The sequence below is a fragment of the Dermacentor variabilis genome, chromosome 2 (assembly GCF_050947875.1).
Source record: "Dermacentor variabilis isolate Ectoservices chromosome 2, ASM5094787v1, whole genome shotgun sequence".
Lineage (NCBI taxonomy): Eukaryota > Metazoa > Arthropoda > Arachnida > Ixodida > Ixodidae > Dermacentor > Dermacentor variabilis.
In genome coordinates, this window is record NC_134569.1 from 113340296 (window position 1) to 113366700 (window position 26405).

General features: G+C 46.4%; 1 protein-coding gene across 2 annotated transcripts in view; it reads left to right on the top strand.

Moving 5' to 3' along the window:
- Positions 1-17547, top strand: part of nolo (ADAMTS-like no long nerve cord) — a 269799-nt gene extending 252252 nt beyond the window's left edge. Inside the window, exons 18-23 of one of the 2 annotated variants that reach the window (XM_075681789.1) lie at positions 5590-5740; positions 6430-6590; positions 8342-8494; positions 8833-9015; positions 9837-9987; positions 11070-17547. In XM_075681789.1, the coding sequence (XP_075537904.1) occupies positions 5590-5740; positions 6430-6590; positions 8342-8494; positions 8833-9015; positions 9837-9987; positions 11070-11182 (912 nt within the window). In that variant the 3' untranslated portion in view covers positions 11183-17547. The remainder of the gene's footprint in view (positions 1-5589; positions 5741-6429; positions 6591-8341; positions 8495-8832; positions 9016-9836; positions 9988-11069) is intronic. The other variant, XM_075681790.1, reaches the window with a different exon arrangement.
- Positions 17548-26405: the final 8858 nt, after the last annotated feature.

A 26405-nucleotide genomic window follows, 5' to 3' on the forward strand; every position in this document is an offset into this window, starting at 1 on the left:
TCGGCCCGAGGAATCGCTCTGTTCCACGCCCAGCGAAGCGTCGCATTGCTGGGAGCACAGAAAAAGCGGCGCGCCGAACTGTCGACATCGTTCCGATAGCCGCCTATCAGCCAGGTACGCTGCACGTCGGCATCGTCTGCTGATATTCTTAACAAACTCGCTGAAGGCTACAGTTTCGCGGATGACATGCTTGCTGAAATTCACCGTCAACAACGAACCACAGAATACACAAACGCTGCACTGCGTGGTTAGTCCGGCCCGCCCGCGTACCCGGCTAGTGAGGAAGTGAAGCTGGGCGCGACTGCAGCGCCACGAAGGTGCGGGTTGGTGGCGGTTCCGCGCAACGGCACTGAGTTTGAAAACTGAAGCTTGTCTAGTAACGTTGATCACGGGGGAGCCGCCATAGGTTGTGGCACGTGTGCAACTTGACTTCCCCGCCCCTCTGCTGGGGATGGCGACTTCAGTGGTGGCTGCGTCTAGGAAGTGGACAGGCCTCCAGAACGACACCGACCGCGAGGATACCAGTGTCTACAAGCTCAGCAGGGAGGACTTCTCCGATGACGACTTTCAGCTTGTGGGAAGGCGCAAGGCGAAACGAAGAAACATCAGGGCCTACCTTTCTTCAAGCACGTCGACTGTGGGACCAGATCCGAATACTTCAGTGAGTACGATTTTATTTATACCAGAACTCGCTGCCGACAACCTGAGGCTGCTAAACAGACAGTCTGTTTCAGTGCTTCTTGAAGCAGTGACGCCAAATTAAGCCGTAGACGTCAGAGTTAACGCACGAAAAAATGTCTTGGCTATTGAAGTTGTACATGAAACTGCGCTGCGAACTTTCAGCAAACTTACGGAACTTGGCGGCATAAAGGTCCGCTCGTATATTCCTCTGTACAGTGACACCATTACTGGTGTCGTCTACGACATGGACGTCTCCATATCCAGCGTTGACTTGCCTATTCTAGTGAAGCCAGCCGTTCGTGGCTGTGCCATAACTCACGTGTCTCGACTTGGCGAACCCCGCTGTATGAAGGTAAGTTTCAAGCTCGGATCTCTTCCTCACACGTCAGGGTGGGCCACTTTAGACACCCCGTGCGACTGTTTATCCGAAGGCCACTCCAATGCCTCAACTGCATGAAGCTGGGGCACGTGACCGCTGTGTGCGAGAACACGAGAGTTTGCTCGTGCTGTGCAGAGCCCCACGGTGCAGACTCCTGCGTAGTCACTGTTATCAAATGCCCCACTTGCATTGGGTCCCACGATGCTACCTCAAAGGAATGTCCCAACATGAAAAAGGAAAGGGAGGTGTGCAGCACATGGCGAGAGACTGTTAGTCTCGTCGGAAAGCTGTTGCTGCCCTTAGAAAATGACGCTCCCGACGCCGTCGGACTTCAATGAACACAGATGCCTCCGTCAACTGCGCGCCACATCCGGCAACTCCTCCTCCTTTGCCCCCTAGGCCTGTCGTAGTCGAGTCTAAGGACATGCCGCACAACACCAACACTGAAGCTTGGCCCGCGCTACCAAAGATACAGCCCCCGCAACAGCTGAAGCCACAGCTGAAGCAACAGCCGAAGAAACCGCCTGGGCCACTGCCGATGGCACAGCTGAAGCCGCAGTTGAAGCCACAGCCGGAGCCACAGCCGAAGCCACAGCTGGAGAGGCGACAGATGCCACAGCCAATGCCACAGCCGGTGCCACAGCCGGTGCCATAGCCGGAGTCACAGTCACATGAAAGAATACAGAGCACCACGCTGGATTCCACAGCGCCGACTCTCGAGTAAATTGTCCGAAGAAGACCAGCAAGTGGCTGTAATGCTTCGGTCCCTCATAAATACCCTTCGTGTACTTTTCAGCAACTTGCATACTTCGTTAGTGCGAAGTGCAGTGCAAGTACTCGATGCTCTTAATCCAGTGCTTGCAACTCTAGAGTAAGCTCCAAAGCTCACCCACAGCCTCCTATTCGAGCAACGACCACTGGCCCTTTGGTCGTCCCACATGTGATCAACACAGATCACCAGCTATGAAGCTCCACTTTGGTGTCACGTTGGTTCACTGCGCACACAGTCATCACTTCCTTCCTATTTTCTTCTTTCTATTCCCCTTTACCTCATCCCCAGTGTAGGGTAGCAAACCGGACACTCCTCTGGTTGACCTCCCTGCTTTTCCTCTCTCTGCTCTCTCTCTCTCTCCCTACACCACGACGGCTGGAATCTGCGTGTAAGAGCAGTCCTAGTGTAAAGGCAGTTTTGTGAATAACGTTTAATGTAAGTTCCTAAATAATGTTGAAATTATGTTCCTTTCCACCTACCGGCCACTCACACTACTGGTGAAGCGCGATCAGGAACAGCACTGCAATAGCATCGTTGCAAGATTCATCTTGGAAGTAGGGGCCAAATACTCCACCAGGGAAGTCGATTCCTGATCTGGTTAAAGCAGATTCTTGATGAAGCTGTGAGCCTTCCTAATCTGTGGCACCTGCATTAGCATAGCCTCACTGGCTGTCAGAAATTATTTTTGGAGGTTTCAGGCGCCATGACGAGCCTGAAAATGTAGTAGCCTGGACGAGGGTGTGAACTTAGGACCTTGAGCAAAGACACCCGATGTTATACCTTATCTCCACGCCATTCTCTTGATTTTGAGGAAATATACAGAAGAATAAAAATAGGTTGTAGCACGTACGGCAGGCATTATCAAATCATAACCATGAGCTTGCCACTATCCTTGACAAGAAACGTGTATAATCGTTGCATTCTACCGCTGCTAATGTATGGTGCAGAACCTCGGAGGTTAACATAGAAGCTCGAGAACAAGTTAAGGACCGCGCAACGGCCAGTGGAACGAAAAATGTTAGGTTTCACGTTAAGAGACAGGAAGAGAGTGGGGCGGATCAGAGAGTAAGCGGGGATAGCCGATATGGAAAAATGGAGCTGGGCAGGCCACGTAATACGTAAGGAAAATAATCGGTAGTTTGAGTTACGGAGTGGGTGTACGGGGTAGGGAAGCGCCATCGACGACGCCAGAGAATTAGGTGGTCGGTTGAAATTATATAGCTTGTAGGCACAATTTGGAGTCAGTTATCGCAGAACAGGAGTAATTAGAGATCGCTGGGAAATGCGTTCGTCCTGCAGTGAACATAATATAGGCTGACTATGATGAGAATCTTTGCGTTATCCCAGCTTTTATTTTTTTTCCTAAAATAGGGAAAGAAAAAAAAAGCGCTTTTAGAAAAAAGTATTCTGTGAGATGGCCGACATAAGTGTCGGTAGCGTTCAGACCTCCATATCAAGAACCTGTTAAGGAATGTGCCTTAAGTGCTCTTAACTTCAGAACAGGGCACTTGAACTGCTACATGGCAATAGGCTTGACAACGTCAAGCGTAAGAAAACTGTCGATGACCTCTCAACCATAACCAAAAAAAAAAATGGATCAGGCCAGGTTTGTTCTATCAATGTAATGGAAGAGGGCCGAGACAAAACAATAGTTGCTTTAAAAATTTCTGCTAAAATATTGCATACTTAAAATTCAGTGCTGCAAAAGCATACGGTACATGACACGGTTACTAAAAAAGTAAATTTTAGCGCAGAAAATAAAATTATGAACTTTCATGCAGTTATTTCACACATGCCTCCTCAGCCAAATGTTGGACCATTATCCCTCACTGCACCTGTTCTGAAATCATCTGTTCGCAAATATCAGTGAGAAAAAAAAAGGAATGTGAATTGATAAACGTTTATAGTGCATTACATCACGCAAGGGACGAGTGCTCATCATTGTAAACAGTGAGCGTTGAAAGAAGTGAACTCGAAGAACGAATTTCAGGAAGGCTTTGCAGAAAACACCGATTTCTTGTCGAGTATTGAATAATTTTATCGCCCAACTTCTTACTCTCCCTCAGGGGCCGTATATCAAAAATATAAAGCTCTAAATAGAACGACCCTATACTTAGGTTGCTTCGATGAGGATTAACATGCACACCACATGGTCAATAATTATAGGCGTACAAACGACCTGCAGAGGTAATCGAATACAAAGGAAGCAGTTTTCCTTTTTTTTTCCTTGCAGCAAAGTACCCATGTTTTTCGCAAAGTGGATGCGTTTGCCGAGACGTGTAGTTGCAATCTAAAATAGCTTAGGGCGTCCCGTAGTTTTGAAAATAACGAAATTGACACGATCGCACGAGTATCTCTGATAAACAGACGATATTTACATACATTTCCACATAAACACATGCTTACATGAGCTCTGTTGCATGAAACACGTCTGCTTCAATATCCTGGTTTTATATTCTTAAACCGAAGTAATAAAAAAGACAACAGCCGGGACTCTACAGTCAGGAAGATCCTAACCTCTTATTTTTCTTTTCCATAAAGCAATGTATAAACATGGAAGTTTCCGGAAACACATATGTAAACATTCATAAACCCTTTTATTCTCCTTGTTCGTGTTATTGCAACATCTTACTTCATAATTACATCTTTCCTTGCACTGGTAGCTTCACAGCATCTTTAGCGGAGCCACTGAGATAGCCACCAGACACTCGCGTCTTAAACAAAAAATAAGAAAGAAAGAAACGAAAAAGAAATTTGCATATTCACACAGCACGTAACCCAGGATGGTTTTAGGATGGCAGGTAGGACTCTTGTCTCACTTCTCGTACATTAAATTTATTCAGAAAAAGTGCAATATTGCCGTGGTGGTTGAGGTGGTGTTGGGGCTGGTGGCAATTGTGAAGCAGATTAGTTGATCTGTCTTAATGTTTACACGAGGCTCATTTGGGAAAGCGGGTGACGAAGGGGTAGATCAGAATAACTCTGGCTCATTACGGAAGCCTAACATGCCAAGCTCTATACTGAGTGTCCCAACTGACATTAGCCCCCATGCTGTTAAAAATAAAATATAGAATATACGAAGACGCAGCCACTGGTAATTTGTCAGCAATGACGTACCGTACCAAGAGCAGTTTTTATATAATTGAACTGTAACTGTAGATAATTACATAAGATTAATTAACGCATTCTTTAATAACTGAATTGAGGAGGCGAATTTCGATAGGAAAGTTATAATTGTGCTTCGAAACACGATTCCATTGTTCTCAGTGCACTATGTCTCGCGTGAATATTTTCTCCGCGTTACAAAGGAAACGCGCGAAATATGAAAATAGCCGCGTGATTCAGGCGTCCGCACGCCGCGATACCCGTGGTCCCAGGCGTTACTCGGAAGAATTAACTCCGGCTCAATGCCTTTGCGCTGCTCCTCAACGACGCCGCGCACTCCATTGGCTTCGCGCTCCACGCGGAAAAGGCAGCTCGCGGCCATGTCGTCAGCCTACATTGTACGATTCACATATACGCGTACATCCCCACCACCCTTGCTTCTGTAGCTTCCACGAGCACCTTCACCGCCACGAAACCTTCTCACCGCCAGGAGAGCATTGAGGCATTGGGAACGCTACTCAAGGCGCGCTTTGCGGCTCCGGGCCTGTTTTGATCGTGCGAGAGTTTTCGCGTGAACGTCTAAATACAGGCGCTGGCGCGCTAATCACTAAACAGCTTTTCGAGCGCACCGTTCTCCCACTCCCAACCGCAGGACCGCGACGGTCAGGCGATCCACGAGGTCAAGGGCACGCTCGAGGACCCGACGGCCCGGTCGGGAGCGGCGAGCTACCACGGAGGCGCCACCATCCCTAGCATCCAGACGCTGCTCTCGGACTTCCACAAGAGGCTGGGCGGAGGCAGCAGTAAGCGTCATTCGGCTTTTCGCGATGCACTTGTCCGACGAAATCCCCGTCATGCTAACGTAACTTTCAGCTGGGCGCCTAATGCTCTAACGTGGATTCCGCCGGCAGTCTTTGAGAGGAACAGATGCAGTGCGGTTGCTGAATAATTGTTTTTTTTTCTTCTCACGTTCTTTCTATTCGGGGGTGCTGTTAACCCCGGCAATAAAAGGTATCCATATATTAAGAGAAGATGTGATCATTCAGCGCCAAGAAAAAAAAAAAACCACCGATGTAAAACAATGGCAAAGTGAAATCGCTGCAGTGTCGACCACCGATGAAAACAAACGAAGCCACCGATGAAAATAATGACCGGTACAGGCCGCAGTGGCTGGGCGGGTTGAGGCGACACGTACCCATTGCCGATGACCTTATCAAACATGATTTGAACAACTTCCTAGTTTGTTCGACACATTCCATCAAACCTTCACCGTTGTGAGCCTATTAAGGCTCACCATATATATAGCCCAGTAATCCGCACTGCTAAGCTAGTAAGCCTGTATACGAAACATCCAATTATGATGCCGAAAGGTCATACGCATAAAATTTGCCAGAGGGAGCGGTTCGAATCGGTAGATGGATGGCGAAGTCCCGTGAGGTAAGTGCCAACGTTAACGGACGTCGTCTCGCTCCCCGTCACCTGCAACTCGCAGGCCAAGTGAAGCCCGAAACTCTGGCATCGGAGGACGACGACGACGCCTTGATGCACAACAGCTACGTCCTTGGTCGGGGCAATGCGGATAGCCTGCAGTTCGAGTGGGAGACCACGCCTTGGTCCCTCTGCTCACAAACGTGCGGAGGAGGTGGACTACAGGTTAGTGCTGTACGCGTACCTTCCGCGCTGCGTCATCGTTACCTGACAAAAGTTGCGACCGAAAAGCGACCACCACGTGGAACTTATGTGCAACGTATTTTTGGGCGCGCCGTCGCTTGGCGTCGGTGCACCCATGTTACGCTGCCGAGCGGCCACGCTTTACTCACATCCTAAATGTGTTCCGTGCAAAAAGAGTTTCATTCCACTATAGCGAAATGTGTGCATGATACAGCGGATTCCCAACGGGTTGTATTTTGACAACGATAACAGAGACGTTATAAACAAGCATAAAATGGACGATGGGGGATCGCCGACTAGGAAAATACATACGAAATAGGTCTTACGGGGGTCGTCGTTTAATGGAACCTACAGCCACCAAACAAGTTGTCGACACTGTTTATTGACGCCTCGGTGTGTTTTCTTTCTTTACTTGGTACAAATATGTTTGATGTCTGGCTCCGGGGAGTACAGGACCAGTAAACATGCTGCAGGGTATTTCCTTAGGCATATAGAAGAGAGCTCGACACACGCGAAAATTCTTTGTTCAAAAAACTACATTTTGCCTTTTGAGATACTGTTTTATCGAGGAAAAAAAAGTCGGCAGGCATCGTCAACAGCGAAATGCTTGATAGAGCTGTGGGTACTCCGCACTTCTAAGAATTATTGAAGAAAATCTTCTGGAGACAGTTCGAGTAGCAACGGTGGTTGCATGAAATAGTATGTCAAAAGCTCAGATTGTGACTTTGGTTCGCGCAATCATGTTTTATTCAGTGCGCTGTTTATTGCACGATACATAATGCTTTTATCGCTAATTCCTATCCTAATAAACAGGTTGAACAGTGGATTTTCCCTTTCTTTGTTATTTGGATAACAAGTGAACTGGTGGCGAACTAAGTGCCCAACAAACGCTAACGCAAAGTAGAAACAGCACCAGTATGTTCCCGCGATTTAGCTACAGATTCAAAGCAAGTAGCATATAGAAAAAGCCGCCGATGAAGAACACGGATGTGAACACAGCTCGCAGCAGTGGGTTCGGTTGTCCTCCGTCCTTGTTTTATTGCGTTGCACATTGTTTGCAGGTAAACGATCTGTTCAGTTGCGACACGTTGGATTTCTCGGAACGGGAGAGAGTGTTGTTGCTTATTTCTTATTAGAGACTAACATCACATATATCTCTTCTGCTATACCTGCTACCACCAACACCGTATGCTGTCACGGCAAGCTTACTTTGCCGCATTATAGATGTTTTAACGGCGAAGCATCGTAATTGTCCTAAGGGTGCAGAGAGATGGAAAAAATGAAATATGGAAATCATGGTTGTCCGGCGCCAAATGCAATGTTGGGAGGTGGTACTTTAGCCATTTGAGCGACGCAAAAGTGTTTATGTGGGTAGGGAGGTCAATCAGCCATCAGCCACTTCATAACGTCTAAATCTTGAGCACATTCGCACGGGAACGTTACAAGAAGACCCAGCTTGATGAAAGCGCCTCCCGGTGATACAGCTTATTATATAAAGCTTGAGGAAGTTCAAGAAAGAAGTGTTATTAAGGATTTGGCATGCTAATATTAGAACTGTAGATAATACGGCAGGAATGCGAAAATATTGGCGAAAATGCAGCTTATTACGATATCTTTATTCTGTGTGTGATGTTCCTGGTTTTTCTTTTCGTTTCCTTTGATTAACATCAATGAGTCATTGTTCATTGGAAGATGATGCTTAACCGTGAGCTGCTCTATACGCCTCGTCGCAGGTACGTGTGGCACAATGCATGGTTCGCCTGCACAATGTATCGAAGACCGTGGACAACACGCTGTGCGTGGACGCCGGCATGGAGGCGCCACTGATAATCCAGAGTTGCGGTACCGACAGCTGTCCGCGTTGGGTAACGGACCCCTGGACGGAGGTAAGTGTTTCGCTCCACAATAGGTACCAGAGCTGAAACCGTCCGACGCGTTTCGTAACGCCCGACGAGACATTGCAAGTGAGCCAGCGGCAACTCAACAGCAGGGCGTCCTTCCAGAGACCTCGCCTGTGGCCTCGTAAAGCGTGGATCGAAGACGCTGGAAGTCGACGGTGTCCTTTGAGAGAAATATTGCGAGTTTATTTGGAGTAGTGGGGAAACTTAAAGCACTGTCCTGGTGGTTGCCTCTCGCGGTTTCAGAGAACGTTGCTTTTTAAAACGAAACGATAACGGTAAAGCAGCACAATGACGCTGTCTTTATTTTTTTTTTTGGCGTGTAGTGCACGAAGGGCCATTGCCTGGGCCTCAGCCGTGCAGTCCAAGAACGGCCGGTGAGCTGTCGACTGGCCAACGACACCATTGTGGAGGACAAGCACTGCGATGTTTCCATTAGGCCTCAGGATCAGCAGGAGTGCTTCAGCGAACTCTGCAGAGGCGTCTGGAAGGTCGGCGAGTGGTCGGAGGTAAAATGACTTGCCAGTCACCTCGATGCTGAGGCGATCGACAATGGTCGAACGAGGGATGCTTCAGCCTAGAGCCAACGTTTCGACTAGGGAATTTCCGACGAATTTCCCCGTTGAAACGTTGACTGCAGCTTGATGTATCTCTTGTTCAAGGACCCTTGATCACTTAATGTATTCATTTTTCTGTGAGCCTCTATTTCGTTTGGATCCCAATGTTTAAGGTAATACGTGCCTTCACTGTAAATTTGATTTGTTAAATTTCCATGGTCAGTCAACTTTTTCTCTGTTAGGTCATGATTTTAAGAGAACAAGCCAATATCGATTAAACTATTGGGCTTAACGTGCACGTGTTGAATATTATATTATTAGAGATGCCATATATAAAGTGAAGAGCTCCGGGTTAATTATGACCACTGTGGTTTTTTAACGCATTAAAACGAGCTGCATGAACGATTTCTTTCTTCGCGCACATCAAAATGTGGCCGTCGAAGCGCGGGTCAATATGTAAATAGACGAAGAACAAGCGCATTGAAGGTTGTTTATCGAATCTAATCTGTTTTAGTTTATGGCCAGGGATTGTTTAACCTTCTTTTTTTCCTTGAATTAACATGTACCTAATGCGATGCATGCATAATTCCCACCTAAAGGCGGAATGCAAGAACCATGGTTTCCCAATATTGATGCTTGTAAAACAGGTGGAAGACAAACACAATGAAAATTGCTCCATCTCATAGCACGCAAGTTGTTTAGGAATATTAAGCCTCATAAATCAATCTGCCACAACCTTTGTCACTGGCTGTTTTGTTGTTCTATTTTCCCAGTGCACAGCGACATGCGGAGAGAGTGGTTTCCGCACGCGTATTCTGCGCTGCGTGTGGTACGGCACAGACAGGCCTGCCGGAGACTCGTGTCGGAGTCACGACCGACCCGAAGTGCTCCAAGGATGCAAGGCTCCACCGTGCGACGCAGCCAGTGAGTGGCGCTTAGTACTTATGACTCAGCTGATTTGGCGTGCGCGTCAGGTTTCACCAATTGCGCGGGGAGAAACGGGGCTCTCGCGAGAGCTATTAGTCACTTGAGTTGTATTCGCTCAGCTGGACTGAGTCGGCAGCCAAGCGTGGCGTGCCTGAACTGGTACGAATAGCGGCTCGTTTGCGGGGAAAATTACAAGAAAAGTACATCCGATGCAAAAACAAAAACAAACTGGCTGTAAACTGGAGTGCTATTTGGCCGTATATTGTTGACGGGTTTTAGGCTACCGTGATGTGCCATGGCGAGTGCACATGATTAACAGCACCACGGTGCACTACAATTGTCCGGTAGTAACGTGTAGTAATGTAGTGGTAAGTAACGGTAATGTAGTAGTAGTAATGTAGTGTAGTAAGTAACGGTAGAAACGTGTAGTATTCTCCCTGTGGTCAATGCATACTACACGTTTTCTCCGTTGTTGTGAACATGCTGTACTGCCAAGGCCGATGAAACAGTGCGGCTACAAGTGCATTTACTCCGTGTGCCGTTGGCCGATGGTTCAAAGCAACTTTGAGCGGCTAGTTGCTGATAGTCATGCTTCTTGCTGAGCAGCGGACTTCTTGACTTTAACCTTTGAGCAACGATTCTGCCTTACGCTAGACGAACGTCATAGTTTTGAAGTATACACGCGAAGCTGTACCTCTTTCGAGTGACTCATCGTTCACTATACAGCAACTGTCATCGCCTGCATCGAGTGCAGCTCGACTAGCTGTGGCCTGCAGATATGGCGCCACATGCCGAGAAAGATTTGTCTTGACCCAGCGACTATCACTATAGATGTCGCAAACGCACGCTGCCGCAAAGCACTCCCGTGCTCTAAATACAGATGGGCTTAAGTGCGCTTGGGGTCTCTGTGAACGTTTGAAAACGCAGCCAAATCTTAACATACAATGCCTCTGACGTAAAGAAGTCGCCAACACTCCCTTTGTTGTTAGAGTGCTTAGGCATGCGTGTCACTGATATTTTATTCACGTGTTTTCTCTCTTCTCTCTTTCTTTTTCTTCGTTGCCTCGCCCCCTCCCAAGCAGGGCAAAACTGCGAAGATCACTCACGCAACTGCCAAATGATCCGCCAGTTTCGCATGTGTCACATGAAGAACTACCACGACCTTTGCTGCGCCACCTGCGAACGCAGCTAGAAGCTTCTTCTACCGGTTCCGTCTTGGGACGGCCGCCGCGCTTCCGATGCCGGCTCCGCCAGCGCCTTGGCCTTGTCGAAGCAGTTGGCCAAAGCGTCGCCGTCCGACACCGCTTGGTCAACCATCGAGACCGACCGTAGCGGCTCTGTCGCCGTCGTCGTCGTCGCGTTTATTTTTGTCCCTCCAGCTGCCGCCGACAGATGATGAGGCCAGCTGAGATGTTGCGTGCGTTGGCGATGTTTCGTGGAAAGCTTCTCCAGTGTGTGGTCCGTGAGAGAAGTTTTAAGACGTGGTGCAACGAGATAAAGGCGCTGCAGGTTTCAGAACGCGTTCGTAGCAGCGCGCGCTATAGCGATGGCTGCGCGATGTTTGTCTGTCGCGTAGAGAAGTTTTGTTGTGCTTTGGTGACCCGCGCACGGCGGATGCGGTGGTGACGGGATGCCCGAAACCGTGTTGACAACTGGGCTGTCATTCCCGTCTGTCGAACCCTCGCCGTTTCCCTGTGAATCAGCTGAAGGAGAGATTCTACGGCGCAGTGTGTCCTCTTACAGCACTGTGCTGTAGACAGTCGCATCTTTTGCACTGAGTAAGTGTAATGTTCGCCTTGTAGCAATGTTTATAGTCCCAAGCTGAAGAAGAAAATGCCGCCGAAAACGAGCAACTAAAGCTTTAAGAGTGCTTGTAAGGGTTAATACGCTGACATATTCAGGAAAATGGGGCGCAGTCGAGTGTCAGATCCGTCAACCTCTTGGGGGAGAATTCGGTGCCTAGGCGGACTCGAGTAGCCGGAAATCTTGCAGGCGTTAGCATTAAACAGCCTTACTTTCTATATATCTTTTTGTTGGTGGTTTCGTTCTGGTGTGCCGCCATTACGGCCGCCCACATAAAATATCACGCGCAGATGCTACGGTCACTAGACCATCTAGACGTGACTGCCTGTTTGGCAGAACAATGTGAGAAGCACCGAATCAGCCGAACTCTCCCCGTTCGACTACTGACGTCTGATACTCATTTATAGGCAACATGCGCATGGTCTCCTGATGGATGGCTGTAGGTCGAAAGGATGGGCGGGGCAAGCAGTCACGACAACAAACTCACGAGTATAATTAGGACGAGGTTTCTCAAAATGATACGTAGCATGACCTTGGCCTTGTTTTATGGCGCAAGTTACATTTGTCTCGCAAAATTAACGTGGCACCACTGCGGTACAGACACATTATTTAGCTGCAATTTTTTTCTTTTTTGTTGTTGTCATTTATTATACTCTTTGTACAAATATGAATTATTGCATCTTTGAAAGTTGTCTGACAACTAGCGATAGCGGCATGGTGAAATGACGAGCAGCCGGTCCCTTCTACGGTTAGTTAGGTGTAGTATATGTATGTGGCACCCCTGCGAATAGCGCTTCGCATAGTCCTCATCCCGTAAACTTGGAATCGGGACGCAATGCCAAGTTAATATTTTTTAAATTTCTTCAATCATGACATCCATTTGGCGTGCAGCCTGCCAGAGAGAGAGAGAGAGAGAGAGAGAGAGAGACATGCGCTTTGTGAGCGGTATACTTCTTCAGAATGAAGCAAATTTGAAACGTTGCTACTGGTGCTGTACTTCGTATTAAGTTCGTCCTGCTGAAATGCGTCCGTATGCCAGCCAAACAATTCACCTTTTTACGTCTTACTCACTAATTGTTCATGGAATTCACCAATATTCCACGAGAAGTTCACATGATTTGTTATGAATGGTGCGAACAACGATACGTGGAATTACACGGCCGCATGCAAAACGTTTCGGTAAGGCGATATGTATTTTCACCTCTCAGTCGAAGTTTTCAGTGCTGCGTATGCGTTTGTGCCATAGGCGAGATGTATTGCGTTTTATGTGCGAAGTCCTGCTGTGTTGAACAACCAGTGTGAAGAGATAACTTCATTTTGTTTTGCATAAGTGCACTGCCATAACATTCCTTGGAATAGAATACACTGAAGTCACAGCAATCAAGTTATGTTTTGCAAAGAACTTGAAACAAGCTAACAGTTATGATTGCAGGTTAGCGCTCTGTTTTCCATGTTTACAGAGGTCTAATACTGTGTTGGTGATGATTTTTGGTCAAAACAGCAATTTTGTGCTCATGAGGCCCGCCTAGCTTAATAGCGTTATTAAGGAGGGAGCGCTCTCCCATTTCCTCGCGTCAATGTTAGATCGTAAATGCTTTGTGGGACTGAGTTCCAGCACAAGGCTTGGAAATGCCGTTATTGCTGAGTGAATTATGTTATAGTTGATGTTAATCACTATCTCGTTCAACTGAACGAGTTTCAAGGTAGGCGCATGTCATTGTTTACACCGAAAAATTACATCACTGCAATAATACAATGTTTTGTTCTGTATAAAGTGATTTTATGATGATTTTATATTTTCTCGAATATACCACCTCTAATGCATTGTACTATAGTGTAGCGCAACTGAAGAATCATTACCCCTGTTCGGAAAACTGGTGTTGAATTTTGCATACTTGTACGTTTGTTGAATGTTACGTCCCCTGTCGGGCGACACTACTCCTCGACAAGAAAACGGGTTTATGTGACACGAAAACATTTCGAAATATTTCGAGCTTTCGTGTCCCCTACGCTGCATTTGTGTTTAGTCATGCATCTTGGTTTTATCATTTTTCTGTTCTGTCTTCCGTTTCGATTCGTCATTGTATTTTTTTTTCCTCGTACACACCGAGAAGGCGATGCTCTCGTGTAAAGGATTGTGTTCTACTTGAAATGAAAAAAAAAGTATAAAGAGTGTGTTCAAATTACTGCGACTGGCCCTGTATAATGCGGCATAAACTACCTGTCCTGTGAATTAAACCGTTAAAATTAAGCTTAACGTTGTCCTAGTTGATACTTTCCCTTGCACTCGTGTTTTTATTGACTTGCTGCAAAATCGGTCACATGTCGAGCCCCAAGCGGGCAGTAAATTTTCTCGTTCGAATGGCGCCCACGTTTGTCGCACCACTGTTTGAAACCTATTTCTTTGGTAGCGCAGTTTCAAATATTCCGCTGGAAGTCGTTTAAGCCATATAAATGGTTATTTTGTGAGTGAAAACAGGCGAGCCTCGTCGTATTTGCAGCGATGAGGTTTCGAGGATCAAGCGCGACTCGCAGTCGGAAAATACAAAGCGGAAATGTGCGCGTTGACCACGAAGGATCGATTTGAGGAAAGCGAACTTCTCAGGCTCTCAACTACGGTCAGTGTGATATTGAGGAAACAGATATGATACTGGCCCTTGGTCACATTTATTGTGACTTCAACACATATGCTCTGCATCCTGCTACCGCGTGTTTCTATAGAATAAATAATTAGGCCTCAAATGGCTTTACTTTTCTCTCATGCTTAGCCACATGGACCTGAAATGGTCTTAGACACGTGAACGCAAATATGAGCCGATCTTGCGAAATTACATCTATGATGGCTAGCACTGCATCATCCGTTCATGCAATTTTCTTACGTTCCGCGCCGCCTTACGTACTTTCACTTCGAACAAATCTATGTGGTGCCTACTGTGCATAGCTGTATACAGTAGTACATTCCTATTGTTACCTGTCTCTGTAGGGCACTCTAGATCATTTTAGCTAGCTGTCTCTCAAGGTTGTGTCAAATATTTGAGGATGAAAGCTGCGTGAACATTAACAGTTGGTTGTCACCTAAAGTAAAGGAAAATGGCACACGTTTCCGGAGACACTCAGTCAAAAAATATGTCATTAAAGTTACATTTGTCCGTATTTTCGTTCATTACGGTTGTTCGTACGCTTCAGTCGGAGAAATGTCGAAGGGCAGGGCACAAATATTTTGCCATACACTACTTTGCTCCATGTAAAGATTTGACGCTTGAAGGGACCACGAAGGGCTGAGTGGTATGACTATTTAGGTGGAATGAAACAGGCATAAGCTGCCTTGAATCACGAATTAGGCTAGGTCGGTGGTCATGTCTTTCTTTTTCTCTTTCAACTCATCTAATAACGTTGCCCTCCCCCCCCTTAATTTTTCTTATTCTGGCAAATGGTTCCAACTTGTTATGAGTTGGGTACGTAGCATGTCATTCCTGCAGCTGATTCAGTGATACCCTAATTTTTCTGTAGAACATTCCGCGTTGACGTTGCTCTTGCGAGAACTAGAGCAGGATAAACAAAATCGCCAACATCGCTGGACATTAGCCTACATTCCATTTGTTCGTCGCTTCTCTCGCGAGGACTAAACGTACGGTCGACAAACATTCGGTCATGTTAGGAGAGAATGCTTTGCACGAACAGCTCTGACCTCGTGTTGCTACTTTTGCTTGGGAGCAGAAGGCCATTCGGAGGAAGGCTTTCGTTTTGCTCTGTGACAACACGTCTGCGTTAAGAAAGCGTTATTCTCGTGGTGGGACTCTGGTGGCTGCATGCAATCCTTGGCGCGAAATTGGAGAACGCGCAAAGCTTCCTTAATTATACAGCTTTAGTGCCTCATTGAGAAACATTAGTTTACCAAACATACAAAACAAACACTCATCGTTGGGTAACAGAGCATGCGGGGTGCAGGGAAAGCAACTTAGCCCCAGTCGGACAGCCACAACGCTGCAAATCCGAAAGAACAACATATTGCGTTCGCTGAACACCAGCGTTGGATTGCCTTTCACACCCGAAGCAAATATATTGTGCCAGCAAATTGGTGCGTAATATTGACACCATTGCATTTGTCACGGCTTGTTTTGGCATCTCCGTTATGCACCATGACTTTGGTAACTGCACTGAAATATGAGCTCTTAATGTTTTCTTCAGCTTCGGTCAGTTCCATTGAGTTGCGGAACTTGCGATACGGGACGAAAAATGGTGTTGCGAAAAAGCGAGAAGCTTATCTCAGTTGAGTGTCGCGAGCATGTCCTGCGTGTCTCGGGAACTGGGTAGCTTCTGGATCTACAAACCTCTTGACCCAAAATTCATTTGCCGTAAGAAAAGAAAAAGTCTAGAAGAGAAAGACCGCAAAACCATTAAAAACGTTCAGTTGCACGGGTCACTGCACAATTGAATGCATGGCATCCATAAGAAGAAAAAAAAATTATATACACATTGTTCAAGCTAAAATTGAGGACTTTTTGTTTTTTTGCTTGGCCAGTTACAGCAGGCAGCGGTGCAGGGTGTGGGTCGTTTGAGGCATCTGCGACTTGAGACAGGGTATACATATCATTTTCGGTTTACGTGCACTTCGTTTAGATGCGCAAGTACCCGCATTCACGACTACTGTGCGACACTTGAGCCATGGTTTGTATATATGCATTTCTCGGTCGATTGGGGCTGTATGAAATTGGTAGCGAAATTCTCGAAGGTGACGGAAAACTTGTGTTTCATTTCTAGGGCCTAGTGGAAGAGAAACGTAGACGAGAGATTAATAGTGATTTTCTCGGCAACGCAGCAACAGATTGATCCGTCTTTACCCCGGAATGTGCTGACTAACGCAAAGCTGAAACAAAGTGCTAGTAATTTGCCCAAGGTATAGCGTTTCGTTTTTATATCCTGCTTTGTGAGTTACATATTAACTAGTTTTTTTTTCGTGCACCTGCGAATAACTGAGCACACCGTGCGGCCACCAAACCATTCAACGCATGTCGAATGGATTCATGGCACTCAGCTGGTGATTGCTCACTTTGGTATTACTTCAAGGAAATTTGGCGCCAAGGAAAGAAAAACAATAAGCTCTGGTTGTTTGGATGCTTGAATTATTTGTGGCTTCTCACGTATCGCAAAGGATGTGTAGTCGGTTCATTGTGCCAGGCGTCATTTATTGCCAAGAACATCAGTGAATTGACTCTGTGAGGCAGCATTTTCTTATATGTATGTTTCAGAATGGGCGTTAGTGCAGTAGCTGTTTGTCCATACTGTTAACGCGTCTCTGAAACCCACACGGAATGCACGCTTAGGCATGTTCCTGTGCCGCAGTACCTTGCAGGAAGTGGCACGCACGATTAAGAAAAAGCGCATGCAAAGCACTATTAACAGTGTGAGTGAATCCCTATTTTCTTTAATTTCTTGCTTCTGCGCGCACGTTTTGCCAAGGCTAACTCTCGCGACTCATAGGATGAGATGACAACGCTTAGTAAACTAATCAATGGGCGAGTGAGTACGCTTTCTAGCGCTCCCACCAACAATTGAAAACAGCAGAGCGCTGCCGTCGACGGCAAGACGCAACGGTTAAGATACGTTGCGTTATCATCTACATTTAGCTAAGAGAAAGAAACAAACACGATGAGCCTGATGTATTGCTGTCAGAACGACAGAAAGCTGAGCTAGTTGGTAAGTATTCATTATGCAAAAAAGAAGTGAGGCGTGCAGACAGGACACAAGAGTAGAGAAGTGGACAACACGAACGTGTTGTCCACTTCTCTACTCTTGTGTCCTGTCTGCACGCCTCACTTCTTTTTTGCATATTGCTGTCAATAGAATTAAACTGGGAACGTTCAAAACGTGTTTCCTTCATCTGTATAGAGGGAGGAACGTAGCACATGAAGCAGGACCAATGTGTTCCCCAATGTTTACCACATTGGTTAAGTTTTCTGTGGCGCGAAAAAAAGAGAAAGAGAAAAGGAGGAAATAAGAAAAGCGTGTGAACGGGATGTCAGGATTTGTTTTAGTTCAAACTCACGCCTGCGGGAAATTATTTGTGCACATTCATTATTTCAATACGGAGAGTCGTGACCCGCGTTTCCCCGAACGTATCAGTGTATATTTATTGTGTTTTCTTTTGCTGCATAGACAAAGCCCGAGATATTAGAATAACAGAAAGATGAGAAAATCGGTAGGGGAGGCAGGAAGCATACAAAACACTAACACAAGACGAAGTCGGCCCTCTCAGCCTTTCTGTCGTTTTTGGGTTCAATTTCTAGCATACTCTGAGCGCCTGCAACTTCTTTTCCAAATTATCTGACCAATCCAACGTTTGCCAAAGGCGCTTGCATTGTCCTTTTCGCTCCCTGTGTGTCGTGTTTTTGTACGCGTACCTTTTTTCAAATCATGCATAAGATCTAGTATTTTCTTTTTGGGGTTTGCCAGAAAGTATCACGAAGTGTTTGAGAAACAACTCGTTCTTTCTTTTTTTTCTCCTACCTCGCAATTCTGCGCATTTCTCTTTAGTTGTATTTTAGAATATTGTGCTCTGCCACCTTTATTACTCAATAGAGTCAAACTGTTGTAGATAATATTTAATAGCATATGCTCTCGCCTCGCTCATTGTCACTTCTTTCCCAGCTGTCGCGCGGTCTTCAAGCGAACACTGGTACCAAACTTGACTTGACGCTTTTGAGTTACAAATCGATATCATGTTGGTCAAGCACGATGGATTGTCTCCACTGGACAAATGTCGTGGCACCCACGATGTTAAGCAGCCATCACGCGTCAGCTGTGTAGTGCTCTGTAACATAAAACTCACGTGTGTTCACTTGAAAGTATACGATGAGCCGCCTGTTGAAAAGGCGTCACAGAGAGCTATTCCCCCGAGGTGTGTATGAAAGTTCACTACAAGAGCAATAAGTTTTTTTTTGTGTGTGTATGTGTCTGTGTGACATGTTATTTATGATCTCGTAGTGCCAATAAATTATGACCTAGAAAAAACTGAGTTGTCTTGCGTCTTACAGCATGCGGGCGTAAAACTGCAGAAAATTGCACCGATACGTATCATTTACAGAGTGATATACAATGAAGAGCTGTATTACTCATGAGTCCTGAACAGTCTTCTGCAATTATGTGGCAAACCGGATGACATGGGATGCTAAAATTTTAGCGTTGTGCTCAACAGATGCGAAAAATGTGTGTTACGTTTGTTATTATTATTATTATTATTATTATTATTATTATTATTATTATTATTATTATTATTATTGTACATAACAGCAAATATTACAATGGAGGGAGTGTAAAATATGGAAGGAGCTGGTTGGCAATTTTCATCAAGAAGCGCCCAAGTCCTGTCTACTCCTTAGGAAGGAGGGACTACAAAAACAAGTTGAAGATAGGAAGAAGGGGAGTAAACACGAAGAAAAACAACAAGATGACGGGTCATCAAGACTGAAATAAAGCAATTAAGGACAAGAGAGAGAGAGAGATAGCAAAGAGAGGAAAGGCAGGGAGGTCAACCAGACGAGCGTCCGGTTTGCTACCCTACCATGGGGGAAGGGAAATGGGGAACAGAAAGAGGGTAGAGGGATAGAGGGAACACTGCGCACGCAGCAAAATGCCTGGAAATCAGTCAAGTCAAAGCAAGTGCTCCGTCGATACGTTAGGCTGCTGTCAATCTTGGTGGTTCATAGCTGGTGATGCACGTTGAAGTTACCAGTGAAGACCAAGGATCCGGTGAGCATTAGCAGTACGTTGCAGTGCGTGGCAATATATTTTTAAGCTAAACCCCAGCCGTTCTGACTTCAGTGCGAATATGATGATGCGGGTGAGCCATGATGCTTACGCAAGAGTTGCAAGTACTGAATTGAGAGCATACAGCACTTGCATTGCATTTCGCGCTGACGGAGTGTGCAGGTTATTTAAGAGCATTCGAAAGGTATTCATCAGAGCTTGGAGCAATATAACGACTTGCCGGTCTTCTTCGGGCAATTTTTCAGGAACCCGCGCTGTTCGCTCTACAACTGCGCGCAGCTGTATCACTTGACGTGGCTCCGGCTCCGGCTGTGACATCGGCTGCGGTATCGCCTCCAGCTGTGACATCTCCTCCGGCTGTGGCATCGGCTGTACCACCGACTGTGGCATCGGCTGCGGCATCAGCTGTGGCTGCGGTTGTGACTTCCGCTGTTGTTCTGGCTTTGGCTGTTGCTTTAGTAGTGAGGACGAAGTTGTATTGTTCTCCGCCATGGCCTTGTTAGATTTAGATTTAATCGCCCCAGGCCTAGGGGGCAGAGGAGGAGGTGTTGTCGGATGAGGCGTACTCTTCATAGAGGTATCAGCGTTCTTTGAAGTCCGGCGGCGTCGGTAGCGTCGCTTTCTAACGACCACTACAGCTTCCCGACGAGACGAATGGTCTCTCGCCATCTGCTTGAAGATCGTTTTTTCCTTCTTCATTTCGGGGCAGTCCTTCGAGGAAGCATCATGGGACCCAAAGCAATTGGTGCACTTGAGAACCGTGACTGCACAAGAGTCTGCAGCGTGGGGCTCGCTGCAGCGTGAGCAAACTCTCGTGTTCTTGCACATGGCGCTCACGTGTCCCAGCCTCATACAATTGCGGCATTGCAGTGGCCTTGGAATGAATGGATGAATGAATGGAATGAAGGGTGTCTAAAGTGGCCCATCTTGACGTGCGAAGGGAGAGTCTCGCCCTTGAATATAATTTTTACACAGCGGGATGTGCCGAGGCGATAGACCTGTGTTATGGCGACGCCACCAACGGCAGGCTTTACTAGAATCGGCAAGTCAGCGCTGGAGATGGAGACGTCCACGTCGTAGATGACACCAGTAGTTGAACCACTGTTCTGGGGGATGTACGAGCGCAGTTTAACGCCCCCTCTTCAAGTTGCACCGATACGGACTGTCTGTTGAGTCGCCTCAGGTTGTCGGTAGCGAGTTCTGGTACAAATAGAATCGTGCTGACTGCGGTATTCTGAGTTGGTCCTAGCGTTGGCGTGCTCGAAGACATGGATGCCCTGGTGGTGTGTCTTCGTTTCGCCTTGCGGCTCCACACAAGCTCGAAGGCGTCATCGGAGAAAGCCTCACTGCTGAGCGAGTAGACGCTGGTGTCATCGCCGTCGGTGTCGCTCTGGAGGCCGGTCCGCTTCCTAGACGCAGCCGCCGCTGAAGTCGTCATTCCCGGGAGAGGCACGGGGACGTCAACTTGCATCCGCCCCACGAACCATGCCGGCTCTTCAATGATCTACGCAGAAATAAGGAAAAAACAGCTGAGCTAGAGAAATAGCGTTCTGGTGATGATGATGATGATGATGATGATGATGATGACGATGATGATGATGGCCTCATGTTATGGCTCATAACCACACTGGGGGATCTGGCTCGCAGACACTTCGACTTCGTCCCCCAAGCATGGATAAATAATACAGTGCGCCAGTAGGAGTAAAGGAGGCTCGTAGGAACTAAAGATAAGAAAGAGCACACAGGTTTATCAAACTACTAAAGAATGTAAAAAATTGAGAAAATAAGCAGAAAAGTATATGTACTAACCATTGACGATGATTGTCAATGTAAGTGAATAGCCGGAACGAACAGACGAACGAACAAGTGAGCGAGCGAACGAAAGTCTTTCCTCCTTCTTGCCCTTCCCTCGATTGCCCGACCTCACGCGCCCTTTACCTTGGCGCCTTCCCGCGACGAACCAACTAGAGAATGACAGCCTCCCTTCCTCCTCCTTCCCGCCCCTCCCCGCAACTCGGTTGCGTGAGATCTCACGTACGGCGGTCCTACCTAATCATAACCCTGTCTAAGCCTATCTAATGTGCTAACCTGCGGGAAGTAGAAGTACAGTGCTTTGGCATGCTTTACCGTAAAATTCAAGCTGTCTTTCTTCCTCAAAAGCACGTCTTGCGCAGTACGGTAGGCGCTGAACTCGATGATATGGGTTGCGAACGCAGGGAGAGCACTGCAACAGGTAAATGAGCCATGGACAGGTATTTGTTGTAAAAGGAAATTCTGCGCATGTGCGTGCAGAAATAAACAAAGCACGTGGAAATGTTCTGCGCCACTCGCAAGTCACACATTTACACTACTCTACGCATAACCAATCGATGTACATTTCCCAAAGCGCAAAGAGACATACAACAGGCACGCCGCACGAAGCAGTAAGTGAAAATACAAACCATACTATTGATGAAATGATCGCATTACATGGACGACCCTATTCTGCGAATTGCTCTGTTGTATTTCTAGCTTCGGGAAAACAATTGTATGTATGGGCTCGTGCAATAAAATGGTTATTTTCTTCCAAGTTCTTTGTTTTTTTTTTGCTGTTTACGCGTCGCAAAAGGTGATGCTGGATAAAGCTTTTTCAATGTGCTCTATGCTGGCAGATTCTCGCGGGACATCATATGGAACGAAACCTATTATGACGTCACATATTGAAGCAACAAGTCTCTAGCCGAAAAGGCGAAGTGGTGACAGCGACAGCAAATAATTAGGCTATCACACGAATTAGGGCCCGTAGTTTCGTTGGCAGTATACATTGCCTGTCAACATTCTCTTGCTAACTAAATAAGAGAGGCGTCACGTGCCGAAAGACAAGCACGAATAGACTTCATTCGATGACCGCATGCACCCGTGGTCCGAACGCTGGCTTGATGAGGAGCGCCGACAAGCGGGCGACGCCGGCGCTTGTCACGAAGCGAACGTCCCATGTTTCCGCACCCTTTGCAACTTCATCTGCGCTACGTCACCAAAAACTGAACTGATCACGTGACCTCCAACATTGGGCATCAAGCTAAACAGACTTCTCCGTTAACCCTCGCACGCTCGCCTTGCACCCCGACTTCTGCGGTAGATCGTGCGACCTCCGAGATACGGCGTGCGGGCGGAACAGATTCGGCGGACTGCGTAGCGCATACTGCGCACGCGCTGACGCTGCATAGACAGCACGCAATGGCAAAAGCATGCCTCGACTGGCCGAATGATTGCAGCAAAAAAAAAAAAAAAAGTAACTAAGCAGTGCCACGCTTGCCTGATGCTTCGAAATACGGTGATGAAATCATAGATGCACATGCACGTGTACAGAGAGACGCGTGTAGACATATATATATATAACCACAAACACCCAGGCATGCCCTGGCGCGCGCAAGCACATGCAAGCTCTTACACTTCAAAAACCTGTATATATTGTAAATGGGAATGAGCCATCTTCGTCTCATTTCATTCATTCATTTTCATTTCCTTAGAGACCAACAACGGTATTACATCTTGACTGACACGCTTCAGAGACGAACGGTAAGCCGGCTAACACATAGTCCTGTCACCGGTAGTTGCGATAACTGCCACCAGGGGCAACAACGTCTGGGAGTGCGAACGCAGGCGTTGTTAGCTCACACATGCGTATTCTCCGGGTTACTCTTCAACAGGTAAGAATTCTCCAACGTGTCCAATGAAGTGAATGCAAGTCCAATCTAACGCTTACTATAGAAAGGACAGACGGACTTCGCGAGAGCGGGCATCTTTTCAAAGACCGAAACACTTCGCGAATCATCAAACGACTACGTACACAGCAATCATGCCCAGTCGAGTCATAAAACTGACTTTATAGTGCACACACATTTAACCCGTAAGTATAAGGTCGAACACTTTGTAATTTAAACGTAAAATTTGTTTAGCCTTTTTCGCACGCTTGCTATAGTAGTTGCAGAGAAGGGTCAAGTTTTTACAACATAAAAGTGGGAAATGTAGAATAAATGAATAAAAAGATCCGCCTCATTTCCACCATGTGAAAGTGGATGCATAGCGAGGCTGCTGCCGACGTTCGCCAAGCACAACCGACGTCAGACAAGCGCCACCACCACGAGCGACGTATGTCACACGCACACGCACGTGTCCGAAAGTCCAGCGTATATCTTCATTCTTCTAGGCCTTCCGACAAGAGCAAGTGCTTTATTGAATTATGTGTACTTTTAAAAGTAAATTGTGCCAGAAAATTCGTAAAGTGCGACTTACACACAAGCTGTAGACGTGATAGCTTCGGTCTGTAATTCGAATATATGAGAAAACACAATTCTGTTACGTGGAAACGTAAAGACGAAACCCTTCTCCAGCTGGCGTTTGAGGTCTGTCTGAGTGGCTGCGGCCGTTAGGGGGCGGTACTGCTTTTCGGTAAGCGACAGAAAGCATCCCGAGAGCACAGGCAGGCAAAGAATACGCAGTTGCCGCAGGATGAAGTATAAATGGCAAATATACCGGGAGAAAAATTCTGTCGTTCAAAAACTCGTGCAAGCAAAGATAGAAAGTGAAAGGGAATGTTGGTTGACAGAAAATACGCGAGAAAAAGGAGGCCGCACCTAGAATATTTTGGAACCACATAAAACTATTAGGCAGGAAGTCAACAACAATACAACAACATATCCTAGACGAAGATGGAAACAGACTGGAAGGGGAAGCGGCATTAAATTACAGCCGAAAAATGATAACCGAATCTTTCCACGGCAATGGCGAGGTTTTATTTGAGGAAAAAAAAAGAGTATGAAAGAGATCCAGATGGGAAGAGGAGCTGGTGCTGACATATTTCAACTGGAAGAAAGTGGAAGAGAAAATTATGAAGCGCACAGCTACAGGACTAGATGAGGTTCCCGTTAGGCTCATTAATGAACTAGGTCCAAAAAGTAAGGAAGCTCTGTTTAAAGTAGTATAAAAAAATCTAAAATATGGGCGAATACCAGACAGTTGGCCATAAAGTAGAATGAACTGAACTTATTAAGGTGAGGGGGAGAAATATAGAACTCACTCGCATAGACCGCTGACCATTACATCGGTAATATACAGGTTAGCAAGGCAGGCAGTTAAGTTAAAGCTGCAAGCTTTGGCAGAGAATACTGGCCCTTGGGGAGAACTTCAAAATGGCTTCAGAATAGGTAGGTGTTTGGGTGATAACTTATTTGTCCTTACTCAGTGTATTGAAATATCAAGAGTAGAAAGGAGACCGTTATATGTGGCCTTTTTAGACATTACAGCAGCGCATGACAACGTAGACCGCAACATCTTGTGGGATATTCTGGAAAGAGAAGGCTTAGGCGACAATCGTCTGCAGCTTTTGAGAAAGATTGACCTAGAAAATACCGTTTGCGTTGAATGGAAAGGGACGAGGAGCGAGGAGAAAGTTGATATCAACAAGGCAGTGAGGCAGGGGTGCCGTTTATCCCCACCGCTGTTTATGATGTACATGGTGAGGATAGAAAGGGTGCTAGAAGGAAGTAATATCGGGTTTAATTTCTCATACAAACAGGCGGGTACCGTAGCAGAGGCTACCAGGTTTGCTTTATGCAGACGGCATTGTGTTGCTAGCTAACAAGAATAGTGATATGCAATATCTGTGGACAGGAAGGCGATAAGTTACGTCTGAAATTCAGCATTAAAAGTTCAGGTGTTATGGTATTCAGTGAAAAAAGCCAACAGACAGTGACAATATAGGGCCAGGAAGTACAGTACCTCGCGTAAAAGAATATAAATACCTTGGTATATGTATAAACGAAGGCAATATATATATATATGGAAATACAGGAAAAAACAATATCAGTAAAGGGGAAGAGAAGTGTGGCCATAATGAAACACAGAGCGCTATGGGGATACAATAGGTACGAGGTGAGTGGGACGCCTCGCATTGGGCGCTCACGGGAAGACTACAAGTGAAACTGTGCAGGGTGATATGGCCTGGACAAGCTTTGAAGTGAGGCAAGCTCACAGTAAAATTAATTAGGAAGAACGTCTGAGAAATACGGAAGAAAGTAAATCGGCTGGGAGAGCGTTCCATGTATTTGTACAGGAATAACATTGATTTACAGCGGAGGAAAAGAACTAGGAAGCGTACCAGCAAGTATGCGGCTGTATGGTGAGCAACGCAGCAACAAAGAACGTCAAGCGGAAAGTCAGAGAGGCTAGGACAATCTCATGGGTGGCGGCAATGGGAAAGGAACCTGCCATGAGTAATTACTTAAGAGGAAAAAACGAAATCAGGAAAGAAGCAATTTATGATAACTCAAAGGTAAGCTCACTACTTTTCGAAGCGAGATCAGGATGCCTTAGAACACGCACTCATAAAGCGAGATATAAGAAGGAAGAAGAAACATGTGCTTGCTGTGCTAAAGCTATAATGAAACGATGGAGCGTGTTTTATTAGAATGTGAAGATGTCTTCCTAGCTGTCGATGTAAGATTCACTGGCCTCCTTGAAGCCCTTGCTTTCAGCGAGAGCAGGAGGAAAGTAAACATGTCCACAATAGAGATAAGTAAGATGTGGTTGGAAGATTGGTGGAGGCATGGAGACGACAAACAACGGCGGCGTACAAAAACAAAGTTCGCAATAGAGGTTCCGAAACTTTGGTTATGGAAATTCATCGTGTTTCTTTCTTCTTTATTTTTTTTTTCTTTTTTGACATAGGTAAGACATTAGGCAATAAAATAACAAGAACTTGGTGGCGCAGCCCACCACCCCGTGCCAAAGGGGATATTCATAACATCCATCCATCCAGCCATCCATCCATCCCAGCATGAGCCCACGAAAAATTCCAACTAATT